Source organism: Melospiza melodia, chromosome 2 (genome assembly GCF_035770615.1).
Source record: "Melospiza melodia melodia isolate bMelMel2 chromosome 2, bMelMel2.pri, whole genome shotgun sequence".
Lineage (NCBI taxonomy): Eukaryota > Metazoa > Chordata > Aves > Passeriformes > Passerellidae > Melospiza > Melospiza melodia.
Window position 1 is genome coordinate 117,760,602 of NC_086195.1, and position 17,688 is coordinate 117,778,289.

General features: G+C 37.6%; 1 protein-coding gene across 4 annotated transcripts; it reads left to right on the forward strand.

The window, feature by feature from the left end:
* The first annotated feature begins 396 nt into the window (after positions 1–396).
* On the forward strand, positions 397–17,383 carry CRLF2 (cytokine receptor like factor 2). 4 transcript variants are annotated; one of them, XM_063150509.1, is made up of 9 exons: positions 397–501; positions 2,384–2,470; positions 9,221–9,332; positions 10,041–10,213; positions 11,228–11,367; positions 12,120–12,282; positions 14,293–14,407; positions 15,437–15,521; positions 16,708–17,383. In XM_063150509.1, the coding sequence occupies exons 2-9, from the start codon at positions 2,395–2,397 to the stop codon at positions 16,978–16,980; spliced, it is 1,137 nt and encodes a 378-aa protein (XP_063006579.1). In that variant the 5' UTR covers positions 397–501; positions 2,384–2,394; the 3' UTR covers positions 16,981–17,383. The 4 variants fall into 4 exon arrangements, with proteins under 4 accessions (XP_063006579.1, XP_063006582.1, XP_063006578.1 ...); XM_063150512.1 differs by lacking the exon at positions 2,384–2,470 and having other exon boundaries at positions 489–501; XM_063150508.1 differs by lacking the exon at positions 397–501 and having other exon boundaries at positions 2,269–2,470.
* The last annotated feature ends 305 nt before the right edge of the window (positions 17,384–17,688 follow it).

Here is a 17,688-nt window from a genome sequence, read left to right on the forward strand (position 1 = left end):
TGAGCTGGCAGAGGGCCAAGATCTGTCTGTGCAGTTTGATCCAAAATGAAATATGAAGTCAAAAGGGCTTCTTTTAATTTGCTTGTATTACTTGCATTGTTCTCATCCTCTGTGTGTCTTGATAAGAATTTTCTCTTCCAGCAGTCAGCATCAGAACCCCTGGCTGCTACTTTTCATCTCACCTTCACCATTTGCTTTCCCCATTCCTGCATGAGTGCAGGATGAATCTTGTTTTGTCAGTCCAAACAATCCAACAGCTCTGTGTGTGAGCCCTGAAGAGGGGCCACGTTGTGAGAACTCTCTGTCCTTGTCCTCTTGAGAGCAGTGACCCAGAGGACACGGGCGAGTTAATCAAGCACACTCCTGCAGGCAGGCAGAAAAAGTCCTCCAGGGGAACAGATCTTATGGTATCACTCACCGCTGCTCAGTTCACAGATTAAGATTGTAAAAGAAAAGTCAAATCAGGTAATCAGAGCTGGTTTCCAGTAAACAGAACCTAAGGTAGGTGGTTGGGCCACTATCTGACAGCATGGGAGGGAGGTGGGAGGCACCAAAGCCCTACATCCCTCAGTGCCAAATCTGATATTTCTCTCAGCAGTAGCAAAAATAGCTCAACAATGCATCAGCTTAATGCAAGCAGCTTGTTTGACCTAGATGTCATTTTTATTCTGCAGGACCTCAGCCCTAGGTTTGAGTTCCAAAGTAGTAAAAGGAGAGATTTTTGGCTCATTTTTGTTTGACCTCAGTGTACAAAAAAGAAGACTGGTGGGAGGGATAATTACTTGTGGTACCAACATACATACTGTAAGGAAAAGGTGAGTGAAAATGTGATGTTGCTGCTTGAGAATTAGACCTTGTTTTAGATGTAACGTCTCAAAATCAAAATAATTATAATCCAAGAGGTGTTTTAGATATCTTTCTTTGTTTGTTGTCTTCCTCTATCCCTTCCCTCCTAACAATGAACTACCTTAGGAGCTCTGAAGCCCAGTGTATCTTACCTGTGTGAAAAGCAGAAAGGGACAAATTTGGCTCCATCACACTCACATGTTCTCTAAGGACAGATAAGACTCATTTTTGGAAGAAAAATGTGGTTTTTAACCCAAAGAGGGACATATAGGGGTCACCATGTCCTGAGGAACCAGAGGATTTTGGACCTTTGCCTTTGTTTATCTCACTGACTTTTGCAATGCTGACTGTGGAAAGCATGAGTGATATTAGCTTTCCATTAACTGTCACCTACGACCTAGTTTAGTATTTGACGTTTGTGTTGCTTGTTACTTTAGTTCCAGGAATTAATGACTCCCTGGAGGAACTTGATCAAAGCAGGGACCAGACAGTTAAAATAATACTGTTATGTATGTCAGAGAGTTGTGCTGGGGTTTCCAAGAATTACTGAGATTTGAATGGGTATTTTTGGGACATGCAGACTTTGAGGATGTGACTAAGCTGAAAAAGGTCTCATTGGACAAACAGATCTGTTGGGACTGTGAACATTTCAGGTAGGGATCTAAGAGGAATCAAAACAAGCCAAAAAAAAAAAAAAAAAATCATGGCAGCACGTCTGAGTGTACTCCCAGCCATCCATACCAGGCATGGCAGACAAGCTCCTACTCTCGAGAAATTTGCAGCAAAATGTTGTTCAGGGGTCTCAGGCAGCATGGTGTATGTGCCCAGGGCACTTCACATGCACCATGACTGACTTCATCATCTGCCCAAGAGAGCCCCTGTGTGAGAAGAAGGTTACTGTACATTTCCTGATGCCTCATCAATGTCTGTCAATTTCTGAAGGGATGGTGTCAAGATGGGGCCAGGCTCTTCTTGGGGTGACAAGCAATAGGACAAGAGGCAATGGGCAGAAACTGATGCACAGAAAATTCCACCTGAATATGAGGAAGAAATTTACTATGCATGTGACTGGAAGAGATGGTGCAGAGGCTGTTGACTCTCTCTCACTAGAGATATTCAAGAACCACCTGAGCACAATCCTGGGCCTGTGGAATGAGCCTGCCTGAGCAGGGAGATTGGACCAGGTGCACCCACTGCAGTCCCTTCCAACCTTGCGTGTTGTGTGTCTCTGTGATTGATTCTGTGATACTCTGTGGTCACACCTCTGCACAGCTGCCTCGTCCTGGTTTGCATCAGGGCTATGGTCTCCTCTGATTGCTACAGCTGTGAGAAGATAAAGCTGGGAAAAGAGATACTCATATTCTGATTATATGTTTTTTTTCATTGTATGAAGAAGGTCTGTTACTTCTGATTTGTTTGTAGCTATAGATAAGCCATCTTTTATTTCCTGTTGTCATTTCCTCCACTTCCCTCCAGCATCTGGTACAAAGTGATCAAATAGTAAATCCAGAGATTATGATTACTCATCTCTTCACAGTCATTCCAACCATGAGACTCATCTTTCAAGCATATTCAATGATCTTCATACTAGGCAATATGGTGGCTTCTCAGTCACAATCATCTGGTAAGTTCAAATCCCCATATATTTATTTAGAAATTGATTTATCAGCTAGCAATATTTCTGTGTATATATCAATATTTCTGTGTATATTTTACCTCATGTGTTAGAATATTCAGTGCTTTTTTTGATTAGAAGATTGAACCAAACAAAAATTAATATCCAGCAGAAACAAAAGTGGTCTTCTAAAAAGCAAAATATAACAGATTTCTATGAAAGTTTTCTAACAGAGTAGATTGCAGCCAAAAAAGAATACCCTTCAACGAAAAAAGAAGGATAAAAGACATGCAAGGTAAGATTTCTGCACTTAGTACTGTAAAAGAACACTATGGGAAAAGATCAGCAATACTTTGTTCCTGAGAAAGCATCAAGATAAAAATACTATTACACAGCAAAATTATTAGAGACCAGTTGTTTGGCTACCTAAGAACATCTCTGTCGTAGGTATTTGTCTGCAATGCCATTACTTATAGCTTGTCAAACATAAATGCATTACTACAGAAATAAAAAATAAAACTCAACACTTACATCAAAAATCTAATCTTCACTCGAGTTAAATTCCCACATATTCCCTGTCATTCATTTTATAAGGAAAAAGAAATTCTTTAAAGTTATGATCTCGTGCTATCAACCTATAAGTTACGTCTCTGTTCTGCCATACATATGGTAAATATATACCATTTCTGGCAATGCTGCACCACCTGATTCCCCAGGGTTGATTGTCCCTGTGAGTCACTGGCTGTCCTGCGAGAGAAGGTGACTTCTCTGCCCTGAGATGGCAATCACCTATAGCCATGCAGTGCTCATGGCATGCCTTTGTGGAACAAAATTTGAAAATTAGAGCTCTGGTACCGATTTTATGCAGTGTTGTGATGCCTGGCAATGGTCAGCGACCTTCTGAGAAAAACACCAAAGCACTGAATTTGGTGGATTCTAAGAATTATGCCATAAGAATTATACCTTGTCTCAATATATCTATAAAGAACTTTCACTTGCTGGCTTTTTTCCTCTTCTTGAAAAGATTTTTGCTATTCATTCTCTGTCCTATGCTTTCAATTCAGCAGCCTTGCGCACTAACGGCACTTTCGCCTACATTTCTTGCTATCAAAAAAATAAAACTTTCCTTCATCAATATGAAGGGTAACTAAAGACTATAAGTTCAGATCTTGGTCTTTTTCTCCAGTAGTTTCTCTACAGAGTACTGCAATGTGTGGAAGTTCAACATGTGGTTACTTATCAGGTTTCATCGGTCTAAGGAAATCAAAAGTGTTTTTTCTTCTTTGTTATGCATCAATGAGGTTGCAACTGTTCCAGTACATGCATGTTTCATTCTGTTATCTTTGAAGATTGATATTCTGCCTCTCCCTTTCTTTTTTTAAAAATTTGTTCCATGACATTTAGCCTTTTTACATGTTCCCTTTCAGTAGTATCTTTTCTCAGTAATAAACTTTGAAAAATAGAAAGGAGGTGGAATGTACTTGCTCATATTCTTTCTCATGGTTGCATTTGCATAATTTTTTACTCAAGGAAATGTTGTTTTTTTTCCCCTGAAGAACTACTTTCTCCACACACCATAGTGGTATTTTCCATGCTTCTCTGTCCTCAGAAGAATTAGGTGGCCAGTAGGGCCTGTGATGTTCAAGTATTGTGGGACACCTTACCAGTCCCTGTCTGGTTTTATGGAAGGTGTGGGCTTGGATAATTTCTCTGAAGCTCTTGCTCCAGGGCACTGGTATATATCCTCCAGCACTGCAGCATGCTGCATACCTAGGTAGACCAGGAGCTCATCTTCAGACAGAAAGTTGTGCCACCTCTTTTAGCCCAGAGACTGCCTGTTCATAACATTTTTGACCTTTTCATCTATCCATTATTGTAATAAGAAGAATAATTATGAATGTGTTGCTTTGGTGTATTGTATGCCTCCAGGATCACAATTAGAAAAGAAGGCTTTAAATATTTGCAATTACTGTGGGAGAGCTGACATATCAGCTGAGAGTGATCTATGATGTCACAGCTGAATTTAAAAAATTTTCATCATAAATAAAGGGACAGAAATTGTCTTCTCTATCCTCTTTCTCTTTCCACTAACAGAAGATACAAATGATTTTGCCTGCAGAAGTATAGGTGTATACTTGCTTTGAACCAAACACCTTTTCAGTTAATGACAAGGGAAACATCATCAAAAAGAAAAAATATATTTCAGATAAACTGTATATATCCTCAGAGGACTTGATGCCAATTTACGCTAAACTTTAAAGAAACTCACTTAGGTTATGCATGCCTTCATTTTGAAATTTAAATTATGCAAAATATACATGTCATAATTTCAAAAGATACATGCAAATACCTACTGTACGTTTACAAAAAGTACAACTCATACTAACTTCAAAAAGGCTTCACAACTCATGAAATTAGGAAGCACAGAAGAAAATTTCTCCAACTAGAGCTCTGAAAACAAAGTCTTTAATGATAAAAGATTGGTAAGATTCTGTCCTACATACCTATTTAATTCTGTTGAAACTGATTTTTTATGAATTTTTTTTTAATGGGAGCAAAGGAAAGAATATGTATATATCACCAGATGGTTTACTATAATTTCTATTCAATTTCAATTAACTTTCTATTTCTTGTTAAAGAATTTAATAATGTATTGCCTTCCCTTTTAATACACAAATAACTGCAGTTGTTGGAGTTTATACTTTGATTTTTAAAATCCCAGCATTTAAATTCATAATATGTAGGGATATTTTGCAGAAAAATATTCTGATTTAGATATTTTTATTTATGTTGTTAAGTTGATACAATCTGACCAATCCTGCTGAAGTCAACTACTCAGAGTTAGGTCCATGAATAAATCACTTCAGGACTGGAGTCAAACTGATATTCTTTGCCATACAAAAATGTTCATCACCAAACCCAAAATGTAGTCTTCACCTCTGAATTGCAGCCTCTAATAAGTAGTGCAGAGTTATAATACATTTGAAAAAATAGAGAACAAATAGTGTTGTTTAAGGTTCAGAATTAATTGGTGTCCCTTTTTTTTTGCCTTCCAACAGGCTAGTTGGTGTCCACTTTGATTGTGTGGAAATGCCATGGGATTCCTCTGGTTTCCTTACTAGTATCCATCTCTAGAGCCAGCCATACCTCAAATAACCCACTGGGAGTATGAAAAGATCAATCTCCCCCTTGAAAGAATGCTATGGGATTCAGGGCTTTAATGCTGGTGCCCTTTTCACATTGGTATTGAGGGGAAATTTGGCACCCTGAAAAAAGGGTTTCAACAATTGACCTGCACAGAGATGGAAGGGGAGCTTACAACTTTACCAGATCTTTACTTCTCTGCTGGCAGGTTGTAGGATATACAGTCACAGGTTCAAAGAGATTCCCAAGCACAGATCACCTAGCTGAGAGGCAAAATCAGTCGAAATTTTGTCACCACATTAATTGTCAGATGTGTAAAAAAAATTTGGATAAGCAATTTCTGTGTGATCTCTCTCACAATTAATGAACCAGTGTTAACCCTCTTAATTCTAACAATTTCCTCAGAAAAATAATTTGCAAAGAAAAAGAAAAAAGAAGTTATTTATACTGTCCAGTAAGAGAAAATTAATTTAGAAAGAATAAGCATTATAGTATTGTTTAAGAATTCCAAACTTGGAGGGATAAAACTCATAGCATTGTAGGTTTTTTTTCCTTTTTGAGATATTTAAAACAAGCTTTTACTTTCCTTGCCTCTGTTACAGTGTTCTATATTTATGTTATAAACTCCTTTTTCCCTCTTCCTTCTTTTGTTCTGTACCTGCACAGCCCCTGTGACCAAATTGACTGAACACCTCAGATCAATTGTGATGAAAAGAGACTTTCCATATGGGGCATGTAATGACAGGACAAGAGGTGCTGGCCTTAAAATTAAAGAGACTGGATTTAGATTAGGCGTTAGGAAAACGATCTTTACTGTGAGGGTGGTGAGGCACTGGAACAGCTTGCACAGAGAAGCTGTGAGTGCCCCGTCCCTGGAATTGTTCAAGGCCAGGTTGGATGGGGCTCTGAGCAGCCCAGTCTTGTGGAAGATTCAAAAACATACCCTACAAAGAACATTTTGCTTTCTGTCGTTCTGCCCAAATATTGTACACATAGAAACAGCATCAGAAATTAATTTTGAAATTAATTACCCTTGAAAATATGCAATTAAGAAAGCAAGTACTCTTCCTGTTCTTATTTTCATAATTGAAGCATGATCATTAGCAGTTTTTTCTCAAAGTGAAAATACAGGCAATCAGACTAATTATCTAAAAGTAGAAAGTATATATTCTGTAACTTCTAAAGGGAATGGAAAGGATTCATTATATAGTAATAAAAATTATCTCAGGACATTACAATATTCTCCATTCTAACAGGTATAGGCTTTTTCATTATGTCAATTTTACTTAAGGACGGAGAACATACACCTAATGCACATTAAATATACATTAAACTAGTTTTACAGAAAGTCTAAGTCCAAAAATTAAAGGATTTCAGTTACATTACATGCTGCACAGCACAACCATGCTAAAGTAGTCCATAAAAATTAAAATGTAGTAGTACAATCATAGACCAAGAATCCACTGTTAGGCACTTTGCCTGCATATCTCTTCGTGGCTTTAGTAAAAGACAAGATCATCTCTTAGACCTGCACAAGGGAATTACAAAGAGCTTGAAGTCTTATGTAAAATGAGCTGCTTTGTTTTAGGTACTTTGTTGCAACAGAGGTAGAACTGGCTGAATAAACTCCACTTTATGACACCTTTTAAGGTTTTTTGCTTCTGTTTTTGCCTCAGCATGTAAACAACGTTTTCTGTTGGAGAAAACAATACAAAACAAGTTTGCAGGCAGTAGGTAAGAGATGGAGGAGGTAGTTTCAAGTCCTTTTCTTGAGTAAGAGCAGAGCAGAATTTTTTTTCCATAGCTCCACGAGTCACATAGCAGAAACCAGAAGGTACATCTACCCAGTATGTCCTGAATTTTTGCTATAACTGTCATGAATGCTTTTGACAAGACTATGTGTTACAACAGAAACAAAAATGTTATAACTCAGTTAGAGTAGTCATAAAGCACCTAGACACAGATAAAGGCATGAAAATAGGCAAGATGCTTACTTGAACCCATGTTACAGAGCAAAAGATAGCATCTATGAGAATAGTTATCCATGAAATCATTTAAATGACTGGATATAATGAAAAGCCCATAAGAAATATTTTAAAATTTTAAACCCCTTCAAAAGTCCAGAGGAGCATGAAATGTACACAGCGATCAAAGCTAAAATCCTATATTTTCCTTCTAGACAGGAATATTCCAACAAATAATTTTAGTGGTAGACACTTCACAGCTGGAGAAGTCTGAAAATTTTGCCTTCAAGTGGTTTCTTGATGATACATTTTCTTCCTCTTTAGTCACTCAAGTAAACACAATTTCACATCTTATAGAATGCAAAATAAGTAATTTTTTATATAGAATGGAATTCTAATCCTTCTGCCTTCTTAATTTCTTCATTTCTTCAATGTCAGGTTTATCTTCAATGTCTGATTGTGGAATCCTGTGTCCCTAGCAAGAACAGTGTCAAGGAGATGATCGGAGAGGAAATAATGTCTGCGTGCAGTCAGGGGACATTAAATGATTGTGCTTGTACTTAAGGCGGAACGGGCCATAGATCAAAAATGCAATGCATTTACTTGTGCTGATCTGCTCTGTTTTCCTGTGGGTCTTGACTGGTCTGCATTTCTGGTGTTAGTTCCTGGTTTCTCACAGCAAACATCTGACAGTTTTCACAGGTGTTCCCTACAGTGTTCGTTCCCAGATTTCTTCAGCAGTTATTTTGGGGAAAGTTGTCCTCAAGGTGTATGCCTCAAGCAGTGCAGGAACGTGGCCCAGCCTACACTTTTTGGTCCTGGGACAATGTGGCCAAGTCTCTTGTGTCACTGTGCATGCCTTCATTTCCTTATTTTGAAATTCTAATTTCAACCTCTCTAAGTTGTTTTACTCTATTTCCTTGTATTTTGGATGTTCTTTTGTCTTCTTGTTTTATGATCATCTGAGCCTATGGCATACATATCTTAGAAATACTGATTTCCTACTGTGGAAACCCAGGGCACCAGGAATATTTCTCTGTCTGCTCTGGGGTGCTCTGACCCTCAGGGGAGCACTGACTTTGATCCTCATTCATGGAGAAAGTTTCCTAGACTTCAAGATAGACTGGAATCCACAAAAGTGTGAAATAGATTATAGAGAGTAGTGTAGGTGTATCACTTGGTGAGAAATTTAGGTTTTGGGATTTTTAGTATGTTGTGGATGGAAGCAAGATGGAGGGCACAGGGTGTCTTCCTGTTTTTCTTCTTCATGCTTCTTCTTCCTTCTTCTCCATGGGTTTGGGTGGCATTTTGTAGTTGGGCAGAAAAGTCCCCACTGGGGGCTCTTTGGGATCGGTTATTGGGTTAAAAGGGAAAATAATCTATGTGTCAGTTCTTAATTGGATAGTTTAGTCTTAAAAGACCTTGTAACAAGAAATTGTGAGCCATTTTGTGCCTTCTAATGAAAAGCTGCTGAACTCAGGTTTGTGAGACTGTTTTACTGATAAGATATAATAAACACCCGAGTCCAAACATGAACTACCGTCTCAAGTGCCTTCAATCCAGACCCAGAGACACTGACAGCCTACTAACGTCAAGGGATGCTTTTCATCCTCACTCCTGAAATCATATTCTCTGTAAATGTCCTGAGCAGGTGGGGATGATGCCATCAACACCACAATAATCAACTTCAATAATGAGAAGATGCAGATCACATGGGCAACAAGAGAGCTTTTTCCCAATGAGAATGTGTCATTTTTTTACACGTGAGTATTGTCAGTGCCTATTCCTCTCTTGTTAAAGGATTTACTTAGGGATAATGAAATATCCAAACCCATTTGAGTCTTCTCTGAACTAGAAATTCTTTTAATATTTCTTAATATCCAGCATGAAACTTGTTTATATTCACAACTTACAAAAGCATACAAATCAATAAACCTGGTGAGTAACCAGTCACAGCAGACATAATACGAAAGATTTGTCCCTCTTCTGTCATTGTCCCTGTTCTGTGCATTGCTGATGCTAATTACACCATCGAAAATGTTTTCTCCACATATATGTATATATTTGCCTTATTAACTGAGATCATTAATGACTAACAGAAGTGTAATATTTTGGTTAAAGACAGTCATAGTGCTTATATTTTCTTTCTCGGTTATATATATGGAAGAACTTTTCACAGTACATCTTGAAAACAGGATCATGAGAGCATCTGTTTGAGCAAGTCATTCCCTTATTAGAAAATAACAATATGAACAAAACTTGAATATTTCAGACTGCATCCAAACCCAGGGCTGGAAATTAGGTGAAGTTTGGGTGATGAATTCCCTCATACCACTATGAAATTTGTCACTTCAATAAAAACTATGCTCAGACTTCCCTTGACGTAACATTTGAAGAAAAAAAAAAAGCATTAAAAATTTCATTAACTTAATTTTTAAGTTTTCCATTTACCAATATTATTTCACTTACAGATTTGGTGAAGGCAAGAACAAAGTTTGGAAGCCATGTACCATCTATTTATTGGATCAAGATTATAATTCTGGATGTCTTTTTAAGACAGAAGGACCTACCCTTACCATTTCTATCAGGAACAGCAATGGAAGTGATGTGCTTTTTGCTAAAAATCTAAAAGCTGATTTTTACAGTAAGTATGAAGAATCATGACTACTTTGGCAGATTTTCCAGTTTTCTAAGTTTGAGAAGAAATCTCTTATATGGCATATAAAATGTTATCATTGTGCACATCAAAACAAAACTACAGTTATTTCATGCTGATTTTTGTTCCATGCTGTAGTTACATAGGCTTGTGTGCAGCTGCAGTTAAGTGAGACAACATTGGACAGTTAGACTTGTCCCAAAATACAATTTCAAAATCCAAAGGAAAATACTAAATATAAATATATGGGTGTTCTTTGTCTAGTGCAGGCCTGCTGAACAAGAAAATGAATAGTTTTTTTGTCTTAGTGCTGACTGTGTGATATTTCTCATATTTTCAACCTTCATTCTTTTGCCGTTTTTCATGCAATACCAGGCAGCAAACAGCTTCTTGTCAAAGATGCTGTCACAAAACCATCATTGATGCCAATAGAAATTAGCTGAGTAGCTCTGGTACAGTCTGGCAGAGTAAAAGGGACATCCTACTAGTAGTAGAGATATGTTCCTGTTTTTATTGAATCTTTACTGTCCCCAAATACATATTTACCATCTGGTGTGAGATTAATTTATCCAAAACTTCTGGAATTTTGCATACCTACATCATTCAAAGTGGAACAATTTTTTTTTTCCTAATAGAAATCACACAGAATATATACCATGGACAATTATCTGAAAAAATTTATATATTCCAAACTTCTTAATAATATTTTAGCAAAAGGGATTAAACACAAATCTGTCAAGGCATCAAACTTTGAGAATGGTTTTATATCTCTTAATTTTACCAATATCTGTTAAATTATGGAAAACTGCAGCCTGATCCTCAAATTTTCACTATTAAACACCCACTGATAACAAAATTAATTTCAAAAAGGTTAGGTAACAAAGGACAAATATCAAGGATCAGAGTGAAGCCTTTAAATTAGGAAGGCAGAGTTTTCACAATACAAGAAGGCAAGAGTTCATTTTAGGATGCTATAGCAAAATTTGTTTCTCTTCTTCTCAGTAAAGCCCAGTCCACCAGAAAATGTGACCTTCTTCTGGAAAGAGGACACTGTTACTGTAAGCTGTAATAAACCTGAGAGAAATGCATGGTGCTTGAGATTTGAGCTTCAGTACAAAAGCAAGTTTGACAAAGAGTGGCAAGTGAGTTGTATGTCACATTTTTAATCAACATTGAAAACAGTGGAACACCACATTTTTATTCAACACTAGAAGGAGCTGGAAGAAGCATATCCATAGAATATAAAATAAGTTTGTTTCCAAATTTTCTCTCATCCTATATTTTCAAATATATCTGCTAGCAGAAAACATCTAGATTTTTAGAACTCTGGGTTTCTACCATTCCAGAAATAAGTTATAAATTTAAAGGCAGTTCCCACCCTAAGAGTTGAGAGCAATCTAAGGAAAAGGCATATATTCAGAATAGAGGAGTTTGGAAAGATAGAAACAGAAAACAGATTAAGGAAGAGAGAAAAAAAAAGAAAAACTAATGAAATAGTAGTTAAGAAATTACACAAGATTCTTATTTATTCTAAAATCAGCAAAGAATTTTCAAACACTATTTCATTAACTTAAACCTTTACATTCTCAAATATAACTTGTAAATATTTTGTGGATTTGAGTGTCTTTGTGTATTGTAAATATGCAACTGTAACATAGTGCACTATGCAATGATTGTTAGGACCTTCAACTCAATACCACACAACAAGGAATGGATATGAATAGTCAAAAGTCAATCAAGAAACGGAATTCCTCAAAACTCAGAGAAGGTAACATTTGTTTCTGAGGTTCTGCATTGGCTTTTTCGTTGTCCTAGTTGTGGTCATGACTGAGTGCAGCATTTTGAAGCACTGTCTTAAAAACCAGAATTGACAATGATAAACCTTCTTTCTCAGTCCAGAACCTCCAAGTGCTGCAGTATTGGAGAGCAAGGCTTCGATCCCAGGAAGTGCTACTCTTTCCGGGCCAGACTGACGAGACTGGTACCACACTGCAACGTGGTTAAATACAGCAGTGACTGGGCAGCTGAAACATTTTGGATGAATGGCACGTTATTAGGTAACACCTAAAATATATATATATATATAGTCTAAGTGCAAAAGAAGAAGGAGTGATTGCAAAAGAAGCTGAGGACATGCAGCAAATGAACGTTGCACTATTGTACTATTGTTCTCCATGTTGTGTTATCAAAGAAAGTTCATGTGAATGTTTAATTGTGCCTGTTTAATTTGACTTTATCCACTTTGCTCCTTATGGCCCCTGAAGCTATCAATTAGTGCCATAATCAGTAAAGAGTGTTATTATCTGTGTTACAATAGCACTGAGGATCCCCAGTGACAGTGATGTAATGCATGAGGGCTCAGTGGATGTGTGTGTTGAAGGGGAGTGCCCGTATATGATATTTGGACATCAAATATGAACTCTAAGAAAATCCCTGATGTCTAATTTTTGAAGGTAGTTTTTGCAAGTACATCCAGTTGTACTACAGGACCACAGGTCACAGAGGTCTGATGCCCAAGGATGTTGGATTGATCGAAACGAGGAGGATGGGGAAAAAGAGATTGAAGGGAAGCAAAGCCAGAATCAGCACTGCTTTCTTACCAGACAGTTGCACTTAACTGAGGGTGACTGACATGAATTAGGTTGTCAATGCAAACAGTATTCCTACTGCTCATCAAAAACAAATCCCAGTTTTTCTGCAGGAAAAAAAAAAGAATGTACACCATACAAACACATTTATGTTACCTAAGCACAAACTGCCACTCATTAGACCTTACCAGAATTATGAAAGCCTCAATTGTTCAGAGTAACAAGATCTGACTTCTCTAAAATGCAATGGGCTATTAGCTCTCTTGAAGACAACCTAGTTGGGATGAAATCCTGGACCATAGGTAGCCTGTACACTCACGGCCACAGTGCTGACCTACAGAGAAGACTCTCCCACTATGAAAATTGTGAGCCTGCAAGCATGCCCTCAGGTGTGGCTGGCAATGCCCTCAGGAAATAAGGACAGTGTTTTCCTCTGCACCTCTGAGAGCAGACAACTTTTCAGCCTTATCTGAGTCATTTGACCAGAGGCTGTCAGCAGATCAAATCAGCCTGCAAAGATGGACATCCCAGAGGAGGCAGTCTAAGTGGTTAAGAGATTCTGTGTGCCCCTGGATCACAAGTGACATTGACACAACTCCTTCACTGGGGCAAGTAGTTTTCTTCAGGATTTTAATGAGTTATTGACTCCAAATCTATAATCAGATGAAGCTGTGATGCTTCAAGAAATTTCATAAACTCTGAAGACCTCACTTACCTGGAGGTCACAATTTTACTTGTGGTTTCCTGGCAGTTAAAAAGAGCAAGGAGGTGGAACAGGCTGGACAGTTGCTTCTGTATGAATAATCATCCAGGGGTTTGAGCATTTCTGTGGAGACCAGAAGGCCAGCAGTAGGAGGCAGAGGTTTGAGGTGGCATTGCAAAAGCTGCAGGAAGAACACTGAGAATGCAGGAAAATGCACAAATTCATTAGTTCTATATACTTGCATGTCAGGTTTTAGCCTGCCTCTAGTTACTTTCTGGGTATCAGCTCCTGTGATTTGCTGTCTCTTTCCTTGATGATATTGTTTGTTTGTTTTTTGTTGAGAGATAAGACATTAGGGCTACATGTAAACTTGCATTTGCAGCTTCAATGATTGTAAGTTGGTGTATGTAATGCAGATCTTGGCAGAAAGTTGCTTTATCACTGTTAATGCAATGTGATGAATGTGAGTAGAAATACTTGATTCATTCATAATGCATCTACACTGCCTATAAGCCACGTCTGTTTTCCTGTACCAGGTCAATTTAGATAAATAAAAGCACAATTTAATTTTGTTTCAAGGTTTGGGAAAGCAGAGATTTTCTTTTCAGTCTCAATTGAACAATTACACTTGTCTTATTTGTCCTTAGAAACATTTCTGGCTTTTTTTTTTTTTTTTTTTCTTTTTAAAGAAAAATCAGTATTTTAGCATGATTAGGAACATTTACAGTTAAAGCAAAAGAAAGTTTTTGACATACTCTTTTTGTGATTATTCTTAGATTCATGTGATGATGACATAACTCCTCAGTCAAAGACAGTAATTATTTTAAGTTGTTCCCTGGCAGTAGTCTTAATGATGCTTATCCTCCTGATTCTTCTGTGTAAGTGGCAGAGGTAAATATAGTTTTATTGGTTACTACTAAATAGCCGTGTCATGAAAATATAGCTCTCAGTCTGGATGAAGCCTCTTGTGATGAAAATTCTTGTCAGGCAAATGAAGTCATGGTGAAGATGTAGAAGTCAGCAGCTTAATCACTGTTTGAAGAATAATACATCCTGGCCTTCCAAACACCCAGGCCTTTAATTTGCAAAACTGGAACAATTCTGGTAAAAGACAATGTTTCAGGATAAAATTCTGTCTCTTGCACTTAGCTAAATTCTGAGAAGCCAATTTTTCTAACTACTACTTCTGAAAGGACATTCTTTTGTTCAACCTTCCTCAATCAATCAAAATGTCTGTTTGCAGTAGGATAAAGTAAGCTTGAGTGCATTTAACTTTAATAAGACTATATCAATATTTAGATTGGCTGTTGAATAATGCTGTTCATGTTTAGAATTTACAATTTAAAAAAATCCCAAACAACTACCAAACGACTACCAAACCTGCAAAAGCCCCAGATTTTGGCTTTTTTGGTGGGGAAAAAACCACCAAAATTGACATATTTTCATAGATGAAAGTATTTGTGATTCTAGTTACCCTTTCAGTTCATAAATTGAGTTTTTTCTCCTGCACTTCCACGGCTCACATTTACATTTGTGTTCACTAACTCAGCCAATACAGCTGGTTGGTACACCATCTTCCCTGTCTAGGGGAAGGTAACCAGAGAGTACAAGCTCCAACTAATGCATTGAGCAAAATGTCACATGCTGAATAACTGGAAGTTTGTGTAAAGTCTGGATTTTGCTAGACTGGGATTGGGTTGAAAATTTATCCAAAAAGTCTCTTAGCCCGATGGTGTTATCACACTGTTATAACTGCTTTTTGACTTTAGAACACATAAAAAAGAAATCAAGAACAGAGTACTGTAATGCAAAATACATATATGTGGGTACAGAACTGTGCTGAATTTATGTATGAATAACTGTGCTATAACAAAACATTTTTTTTTCTTTTATTTGTTTTTTTTTTTTTCCTTTTTGCAGGGTTCAGATGTCAGTCCTGCCTGCTATACCAGACCCAAAGTACCCATTTGCTGATCTCTTCAATGATCATAATGGAAACTTACAGGTAAAAATCACCTTAGCTGAGCTGCAAACTCCAAAATGTTGAGAATAATTTGAAGGTAGCTACTGATCCTTGCTCTGCACAGACATTATGACAAGGAATCTCTGACCCAAGATAAAAGCCCCAAACCCTCCCTCTTGTGCGGCATCACCAAGAGGATCCACGGAGAAAATGCTCATAAAATCAGTGCAGTGCTGCTTTGGGACCGTGAAAAGGCACTTGCAATAGAGACAGAGAAACTGCTGGAGAAGAATTTCAGGGTGTTAGGAGGCACAATATCCACTGAAATGACATTGTGTTGTCTGCACCCTTTCCTGCACATGACAGGTCAGGGTGCTTGATCTTGTGCTTTGTGTTTGTGAAGTGCCGAACCTGTGAGGGCTGGCACACTCACAGCTTTGCAGGTGTCAGTCACAGCAGGGAATATCCACTCTCAGCCATAGAGGTCCATGCTCACAAAGCCTTTAGACACAGAATATCTATCAAGTGAATAGAGTACAGTTTTTGCCTTTGTTTTCTTAATGCTTCTTATGAGTCACTCATCACATATGTGGTGTAGTTTTCTGTGTTAGTTGTTCTAGTGTTTACCTTAATTGCTAGTAAGTTTCCTCTAAAGGGAAAATGGGTTAAATATTTACGTTTTCAACCCCAATGAAATATCAAAACTCAGTAATAATTTTTCAGCGACAAGTTGAAAACTCTTATATAAAAAGACAGATTTAAACTCAAAGTGAAGAAAAAAGATAAAAATTCAAATTAGTACTAAAGCATTAATACAGATATGTTATGTTGCCTAAATCTTCATCTGAACTTAGCCTTAATTTAGTTTAAGTCAGTGCTTGGATCAAAGAAAGCATGAGTCTATCAAAGAGGGACCACCAGGTATTTTACACATCCAAGGTTTTCTAGGGGTCCTAATTAAATACAAAAATGTATTTTATGTGGTCTCAAGAATAAGTAGGAGTTTGTGTGCAGTTCTGGAATCCTATCTGCTTTCCTGCCACTCTGTCTTTCTTCTGTCCTGTTAGTTTATGTCCTGCTTTTCTACATTGCTTCTGTTTCATCATCTCCTGGCTTATCCTGGAAAGACACCATTATGAAAGGAAAGTTGGTAATTGGTATCTGTACAACCAGGCTTCTTTTGACAGATAACTCATCTCTGCTGACATTAACATTTTAATTTTTCTAGGAATGGCTAGACAAAAATGATCATGTGGTGTTGCAAACCAAGCTGGAATATGAAGAACCAGAGTCCATCACTGAGGCAGAAAGCCAGCAAGAAGATGGGAAGAACAGTGACAAACAGGGGCCTTTGGAAAAAATCTTCACTTTTTCAGGAGCAGCTGAAAATAATGATGGCAAAGCAGCTGAGATTGCCTGCCTGATACCAGCACCCAACACTACAGCTCCTTTTGCTGGCTTCCATATTATAATGAATGATGACATGTATGTGATGTTATAAAAGCTGCAGGAGGTGTTAGGAAATTCCGTAAAAGTCCTGATGAGTCTGGGAGAGTGACGGAATAGAAAAGGTCATCATGAAAAGATTTACATCAAGAAAGACACTGGGCCGTGTTTTTAGATCTGTACTTTCCCAACAGCTTCAATCTCTCGGGCAGACTCAAGTGTTTGAAACAAACTCCTGATAATTTATAGAGTCAGGATTTGTTCCTCTAATTGGGGTTTATCCCAAAGCCCCATTTTCCTTCTATGGACAGGAGAGCCCAGGAGCTCTCCCATAATATATGTCAGCAGAGCTGAGATTTACTCCTCCTGCTTATGGAGTGTGTAGAGCAGGGCAAACTACACCATTGCTCTTCCCAAATGAAGAGAGAAAATAAAGAGGTTTTGCTGTCTCATGTAAAGACATTTTTGTTGCCTAACTTTGCATTTCATGGCACGCCTTAAAGGTTTTATAGAGAAGGAATAAGGACAATTCTAAGAAGAGAAGAGCAAGGATGTACAGTATTGAATCACATTTTAGCCTGCAGATACTTCTTGTGTAGGCAGCTTCCTCTAGAACAACAGGGCATCAAGTGTTTTCTCAGAAGGTCATGCCCTCTATGTCTTAGAGTTTTTGAATAGTCAGCATCTTACAGCCTTTATTTTATAAAACTGAAGTTCATTTTGAACAGTATTTATGTTTAACTGAGTTTCATTTATTTTGAAC

What these genes read in the sequence shown, in the direction of transcription:
- CRLF2 (XM_063150508.1), top strand. Translation starts at nt 2,362, where the DNA reads ATGATTACTCATCTCTTCACAGTCATTCCAACCATGAGACTCATCTTT. An exon ending in AATGTGTCATTTTTTTACAC is followed by an intron (nt 9,333 to 10,040) that starts GTGAGTATTGTC and finishes TTTCACTTACAG; the next exon opens with ATTTGGTGAAGGCAAGAACA. An exon ending in TCTAAAAGCTGATTTTTACA is followed by an intron (nt 10,214 to 11,227) that starts GTAAGTATGAAG and finishes TCTTCTTCTCAG; the next exon opens with TAAAGCCCAGTCCACCAGAA.